Source organism: Alligator sinensis, unplaced genomic scaffold (assembly GCF_000455745.1).
Source record: "Alligator sinensis unplaced genomic scaffold, ASM45574v1 scaffold996_1, whole genome shotgun sequence".
NCBI lineage: Eukaryota > Metazoa > Chordata > Crocodylia > Alligatoridae > Alligator > Alligator sinensis.
In genome coordinates this window covers 942,576-950,585 of record NW_005842581.1, presented here as the reverse complement: position 1 = coordinate 950,585, position 8,010 = coordinate 942,576, and the positions used below count along the sequence as shown (strand labels likewise).

General features: G+C 42.7%; 1 protein-coding gene across 1 annotated transcript in view; it reads right to left on the bottom strand.

Annotated features, from left to right (window-relative positions):
- Window positions 1–8,010, bottom strand: part of SYNJ1 (synaptojanin 1) — a 105,321-nt gene that overhangs the window by 29,541 nt on the left and 67,770 nt on the right. The window contains exons 19-22 of the mRNA XM_025214404.1: window positions 7,971–8,010; window positions 7,684–7,899; window positions 5,017–5,095; window positions 2,318–2,480 (exon numbers count right to left, since the gene is read on the bottom strand). The exon at window positions 7,971–8,010 is cut by the window's right edge and continues 126 nt beyond it. Coding sequence (XP_025070189.1) covers window positions 2,318–2,480; window positions 5,017–5,095; window positions 7,684–7,899; window positions 7,971–8,010 — 498 coding nt within the window. The remainder of the gene's footprint in view (window positions 1–2,317; window positions 2,481–5,016; window positions 5,096–7,683; window positions 7,900–7,970) is intronic.

Here is an 8,010-nt window from a genome sequence, read left to right as displayed (position 1 = left end):
CTTTCCCTTTGGTGAACACATTAATTGGCAAGCTGTCCTCTGCCCTGCCAGGGAGGGTTCCAGACCTGGGAGATTACCACCCACCAAGAAGCCTAGAGATTGTATGCTACCCTATCAGCCTGTAAAGTGATAATGAACCATCCCCTTTGTAATTTCTGTCTCAAATATTCTCTCTCTTTATATGGGGAACAAAACACACCACTGAGAAAAGATCTGTGCAGGTTCAGAATGTGGCAGCCCACTGTTCACCAAGTCTTTTGAGTGGATATGGTGCTCTTTAGACTACGTGTTCATTGAGGAGCTGATGCATTCCAAGTACCTCTGCTGATTTCCTTGCATGAGACTAGACCTAACAATTTCTCCTCATGACTACAGCAAAATTATCAATTAACAGGGGATTACAGATGACAATTTTCACAGGAGGTAGAGAATGATTACAAAAACTCACTGTCAGAAGAGACTAATATGGACTAAGATGTTGAGAACCAAGTGCAAAACCTGTTTCCTTATACAAAATTTACCACAATAGGACTCTTATCAACAAAAGAACTTGTATGTGAAATTAAAATCCTATTTTTCTAAAAGTATGTAACAACTTGAATTTGCCCTTTGCCAGAGAAAAGGCAAGCAATTGTTCCCATTTTCCTTTTCTGGTTCAGGGGAGATGAGTACAAAGAAAGAATCTAGAAATATATCAAAAGCATCTGAACTACTCCTGCCTAAATAACTTATATTATAGGTATAATGAAGTATAGCAGCACCACAAAATAAAATAAGGAAAGATTTTAAAATAATTTTACGAGTGTTGCAGCGGCGAGTGGCAACTGCCCGCAGGCCTGCACCTTTTCTCAGGGGGGTGCACTGCCATGCTCATGGGGTGCACATGCACCCACATGCCCCCCCTACGCATCGCCAATGCCCACAACTCCCTGCAGGTGAGTTGGAGGAAGGGGTCATTGGCAATATGCCAAAGGGGAGACATATTTGCCCCCTCTCCCACTTGATTTCTGCACCTATAGTGAATGTGGGGCTGTAGCCTGGTCAGACCAGCCAGCAGGACCCAAGTGCAGGAGGGCGGAACAGGGTAACAAGACTCACTGCCATCACCTGTACCAGCCGTACCGCCAGCAGCAGGAAGACTAACGGACCTGGGGGGTGAGGGGGTACCCTGCTCTCACCCGCTCTGGCTGCCAGAGGTGGCAGCGCGGGCAGCCTGAGGGAAGCAGTGGCAACCAGGCCATGCTACCCCCCATAACCCACCCCTGCTGTGGATTGGGAGTGAGGGCGGCCCTGAGTCCAAAAAGACTGAGAACCACTGGACTAGAGCACTTCTTTTGATTTGCAAGAGACACTGCTAAGTCAAGTTACATGCATTAGGCAGTTCTATATAAAACTGCTTTATATAGTGCAGAGTCTGGGTGTGGTTTGGAAAATATTATCCTTCTTCTTTAGCATACTTAAAAATTTACCAGACCTGCTTCATCTTCTCGTGTGGTGTAACACAAGGATATCAGTACTATTTTTTGAGATTGTCCTCTCCAGTGCTTAGTCATAGTAAATCTTTCCCTGAGCTACCACAACGTAGAGGTGAACAATTTTTTACCCATTTTCAAATACAGATAACTCTCTGTTAACTGACCAGTTGAGGTGTTCTGTTGCACAAAAAGAAGAATCAGTAATCAGTAAACCAGGGTTTTTTTTTATAGAAATAGCAGACCCCTTTGGTAATTGTTTTACAAGCAGAAGAACCAAATTTCCTTTTCTCAAAACTGTTGTTAAGGAAGTTAGCCTTTCCATTCTTTTAAGGAAAGTTTTGAATTCACAGTCCTCACATTTTGGTACAGTGTTTTGCCTTGTACTTTCAAAGTAGTTTCCAAGGGTTGGAAAGCATAATTTCATTAAACCCACTTGATTCCCCATGCCTTTTGTGCCTCTGAACAACAACAACCAGCAAAGCTACAAAAATGTTGGCAAATGAAGAAATCAGCAGCATAAAGTAAGAATAGAAACCTCTAGATCACTGGTTTCCAAACTGTGGGACATAACCCCAAATGAGGTTACAACATCAGTGAATGGGGTAGCGGGGCTGGGGGCTGTAGGTTGGGAATGGGGGGCCACGCTGAGGAAAAGTTTGGGAAACACTGCTCTAGCTAGTGTTGCCCAGCAAGCTGGTCATATCATGCTGATTTTCAATTTATCAGCTGTAGGTATGGTACAAGATTAAAAGAAAAATGTTTAAGTGGTGCATACATATAAACATTTGTTTGAGTACATATGTACACGTTTCAAAAACTGAAATTCATTTCATTCAACAAACCTTCCATATCATAGTCTGCAGAAACCTCAGCATCTTCACAAAGCAAAGTGGAACTGGTTGATGAAGGTAATCCAACATTAATCTTCTCCAGGCTCATCTCATCTTCCAAACTTTTGATCCAGTCTGGGTTTTTCAAGTTAATATTTACGATCCTTCCTAACAGCTAAATTACCATAAGACAGAGACACTCAAGATACAAAACTTTCCAAAAATAAAAGTATTTAAAATTAAAATCAAGTAGTACAATCACTTTTTCTAAATATACATATAATACATTAACTTATCTGCACAAAAATACTGAGCAAGCCTGTCTATCAGGATAGGATTCCTATGACAAAACAATGACCTAAGGCAGGGGCGGGCAATTATTTAGGCCCAAGGGCCACATGGGGAGTTTTGTTGAGTTATCGCAGGCCAGGTCAGCACCCCCAAGCAACAATTCACCAAAACTCCCTATGGGGCTGTAGGTGGGCAGGGAGCAGCAATCAGAAGTGGGAGGGGAGGATGAGGCAGGGATCACAGGGCCAGCTCATGTGTAGTGACAGCTCAGGATCAGGATCTGCTCCCTGAAGCCCTAGCTCTCTGTGGAAGGCGGCCGGGGCTGGGGGGGGGGCGGGCACAGGAGGGAGTTGCCTGGGCACTAGGTCCCAGGAGCCTGAGGGCAAGTGGAAGGTGGGGGGTACATGCAGCAGAGTTCACTTGGGCAGTGCAGTCTGCAGCTGCCCCCATGGTGCTCCACATGGGGCTGAGCCCTGCCTGCTTGTGCCAGGGCAACCCACACCATGCTCCTTGCAGCTGGTGGGTGCTGCTCTGCTCCCCTTGCCTCCAGCAGTGGCTCCTCCTGCTGTGCCACTCCAGGTGGGCACCCAGGCAGCTTCAGTTGCGTGACTCCTGTCTCAGAACACAGGACTCCACTTCAGCTCCCAGCTGCCTTCCAGCACCTGGCTAGCTGCAGCCACACCAGGAACAGCCCTACCAGAAGCTGTGTGCACTGACCAGAGCTGGACCACGGACATCAGTGGGAGTGTGGCGCAGGCAGCCCGAGTGCAAGTAGGTGGGGCTTGGCCCCATGCAGAGCACTATGGGGGCAGCTGTGGGCCGGATTCAGTCACCTGGCAGGCAGGGTTCAGCCTGCAGGTCATATTTTGCCCACCTCTAGTCTAAGGTGTTGACACGATTCAAATGCAGCACAGCTGCTCCAACTTTAACCCTAGATAAAGGAGTATTAAAACTAGATTGGTTTTGCTGCATTTGAATCATTATCAGCTCATCTGCTCTTATACATAATAGTTAGAATGTACCAGCTACTACCTTTTTGAAAGGGCCCTAAGGTTCTTATCTGCACACCCTTAGCTTCTTCCCTAGCACCATAAAATGTCAGCATCTTTTCCACTCCAGTCTTCCTACTGGTAGGTCAATATCCTTGGAACATTTGCCCAACTGATTCCAGTTTAACATTTTGATATCTCCATGTCCTTTAAACTTCTGCAATGCTTTTTAATGAAAAATAAGTGCAACAAACTATCATATTCCAGGACTCTTTTTTTTCCTAAAGTTAAGTATGACCTATGACTCTTCTCTGCCACGTCATAATTTTCTTTTTATTTGCCATGGAAGACAGTTAGACTTGATTTTGAGCTCCAAAAATAAGCAATGATCCCAATCTGCAACAGACTGTATAATGTCTGGATCCTGCATTCTGACAATTTCCATGTAGGACAGGGATTTAAATGCAATTTACTGACTTCCAAGGAAATCTGTGCAGTTGAAAGGATAGGCCTATAAAAATCAGACTACAGGATCTAGGTCAGGGGTCGGCAAGGTTTTGTGGAAGGTGCCAAAAACACCTGCAACCTCGACTTGTAAGAAGTTGGTGTGCTGGGGTGGATAGTGGGTGAGCCTGTGAGGGGCCCGATCCTTGTTGTGGTAGCACAGCCCCGGCTCCTTCCCCACCATCTACCCCAAGGCATGTGTGCCAGGGGTTGCCTACCCCTCATCTAGGTTTTAAGTCAATAGAAATCTGAAAAGAAAAGGTACTAGATACCAGAGATTAAATACTTTTCATAGTGAATGAAATAGCAAAACTCTTCAATAGAACCACATTTCTACACATATGAGTGCTACACCTTTGCTAAGTATATTGCATTATAAAACAAAAGCTTGGCCCACACTGTACTGTCAGGACAAGTTTAAAACACAAACTAACAAAACAGAAGCACCTTTTTTGAAGCAGTAGAAAAGTAAACTCATTTTAAGAAAAACAACTATGAACTCTTGACTTGTATTAGTAGTATAAGTGTTAGTCTCTATTATGGGTATGTCTATTAAGCAAAGTGTATACCTAAACCCCATCTACCTCAAGTGGATTTAAACTACAAGCTTAAATGTTTTGACAAATCAGAACCTAACACGGTGTTGTTCTAGCAATGGTGGCTGATTGAAAAAAAAAAAAATGAAAGAGACTGTGGCTAAACACAAAAGATTCACAGAAGGAAGATTGAAATGGTATTTTTCTGATTTCAAAAGTGGGGCATACATGTAGAACAATTAGGGAAAAATATCTTTTAGAAACAAAATGTGTATTACATTTTAAGCCTATTAGTCTAGTAGGAAACATACATTTAGAAACCCTGATAACATGACATTCTAATTCTTTACATTCTAATTGCTTCAGATAATGACCATAATTTTCACATTACCTCTGTACCAGTCAGATTCAGAACGTTCAAAGCAGAGCTTCCTTCCAGAAAGGTTACCCACATTTTGTCTTCTACAAACCTACAAAATTTAAAAGATAATTTGGAAATCACAAACTGTGATTAAACCAATATTATATTGTCAGCTACTAAGTTGATTACAGATTTTATTTTGAACAACTTATTTAAGATAAAGCAAAATAAAGGGTTGTCTAAAATATAAATATTTAGTTAATCATTTCCATAACTCTGTCTGTATTTTAAACCAGAAAAAGCACACACAAAAAAATGGAATCATTCAGTACAATTATAATCTCTCTCCTGCAGGGGCAGAAAAGGTACCTGCTCAACATTTTTAAGAAACAAGGTTTGTTTGATAATATATTTTATTGACCCAACTGCATAGTTGGTGGATATGCTAGACAAGCTTAGGCACAAAATGCCTTTGCACTCCCAACTATGTAGCCGATTCAATAAAAGATACTACTCAACAACTGTTTCTTATCACATATTCCCTGGACTGTCATAGCAACGTACTACCACTCTAACCTTTCTAACTCCACACACAAAACATATTACAAGGTATATTACCGTATTAACATGGCAGGGAGGGGAAAGCCTCTTGTCTTAGAATCAAATATGAGGGCAGTAGAAGGGCAGGCAGCTGCTGTGACTTGGGCTTCAGCCTCTACCTGGGGTCAGGACCAAAGGCACAGCTGCTGCCCACCCACCACATCTGTACCTCACTATCTTCCCTCCCCACACCTGCAGTCTCTGCTCTTCTTCCTCCCCTCTTACCCTTGCCCCTTGCCAGCAGGTTCTGTCCACAATGCAGCCTGATGCACTCAATGATCCCAACCCAACCCTATAGTAGTGGTGTGCAGCCTGCACAGCTGCTATGGAGGCTGGGCTGAGGCTGTGCTCAGTGCCCCAGGCTAGAATGTGGATGGAGGCTGCTTGTGCAGAGCAAGGGTAAGGTAGGGAGGGGAGAGGGGGGAGCAGAGACAGGGAGATCAGGAAAGCAGGGAAACAGGCAGAGAAGGAATGCCCCCCCCTGCCAGTCTGCAGGGGGCAGACAAGCAGGGGACAAGCTACTTGACCTCCCCATACCACCTGACACCCCCCCCACTTACTACCTGCCTCCCTGCAGCAGCAGGGGAATGAATTAAAGGTGACACTCCAATAATTAGATTCTATACATGGAACACTAATTAATTTATACATTTTCCATGTATAGAATATTATTGGGGCGAGGCATCTGAAATTCAGCATCATCTTAGATTTGATTAAATACTGCTAACTGTATTCGAGTTCAACACAGTTCTTTTTTGCTTTGTTTTGCTCTGTAAAGACTGAGATTTTCTGATCAACGTAAAACTCTCCCCATACATATCTTGTGCTCTATGAAAAGAGTATATAAGAATATGAAAAGGGCTGAAGGCCTTTAACTTACTACTGAGTTCATAAGAGCACTCGCAACTCCTTGCAGGTTCTATCAAGGTGCAGCCCTCCTAACTGTTACACAAGAGTTCAGCAGAATTCTATCCTACTGTAAGATTTTGCATGCACAGATCACCTGGCAGGATCCAGGCACTAAGGAGTTAAGATGAAAGATGAAAACCTGACCTAAATGAAGGCAAGAGAAATTTTGCCTTAAAAAAAAAAAAAAGAGGCCAGGATTTTACCAGAAGTTTTATGGACACGGTGTGGTTAAATGCCATTGGTATGGAAGTATGTGTGGGTATTGCTAAGTAATTTCCTAATTTAGTAGGAAATTAGACTCTCCCCATAAACATTTTCTCATTTAGTTATCAGCTGTCTATGTAATGGACCACTAAAATGCTCTTTCTTAATTCTCAACTTCCTCATTAGAAAAAATATATAATGCGGAACATTAAAACCAAACAATTCTGTTCTTCTCCCTCCCGTACCTTTTTGCCTCCTTCTACTGTATTTAATATACCTCAGGTCCCTTCAGAACTCCCTTGACTCCCCAGCCACCTTGGTTCTTTTCCAGTGCTACTTTTATTTTTCAAGTTCAGTCTTATCAGGATCAGCAGTAATTTACACATGGTTGGCCTACAGAAGGGGCTATCATGATATGAGTCTCTGAAACTTCCCTCTTCAGCTCTCTCCATTTATAGGACACTGCTCTTGGGCAGGAGGACTGGTAATCACCAATTAACTGCCACTGAAAGCGTATCTAAGTTACCAGAAGATAAATGAGCAGAAAGCATGATAAACCAACCCTCCCTTCGCCTATACAACACTGGATGGAAACAAAAGAAGAATATAAATAGATATTGTATACAGCATACAGGGCAATAAGTAGTAACTTTCATTACTAGCCTAGCAATTTTTTTTGTGAGCACTGTGGATCACATTGGGTCTTCTGGCCAACTGAACTTCTTGCTGTGGTTGCCATAGCTGAGGTGTCAGTGCCAGCAGCCAAGGAGTTAAATACCACTGCTGCTCAACCCCCACTGCCACAACTGCCAGATCCATAGTATTGGCATGGCGAGTACCCAAGAGGTGAACGTTGCCAAATTTAGTAGTTTTGATCGACAATGACAACTAAAACTGTCAGCGCTGACCACCTGGTTGCTGGATATTTCAGAAAGCAGATGGTTTACAAACAACTAAGATGATTTAAACAATAAGTGTTCTAACCTTATAAGAATAACTTCACCATAGGCTGCAAACTTCTGAAGAAGTTCATCAATCAACTGATCATCAAAATAGTTTTCTTCTGGTGAAGAACTTTTGATGGAGACTATTACAGTACCATCAGGCGGGCCCTGAATTGCAATAACCTCCTTATAAGTTTTTTGTCTCTCTTCCGCTTCAATTTCAAATATATCGATGTCAATCAATGCAACAACAGGCCTTAAAAATAAATAGGAAACGCTGTAACACAGAATGACTAAGGAAAACAATAATAAAAACAAAAGTATTACCTATTTGATGATGATAGAGTAATGCATAAAGTAAAATTTA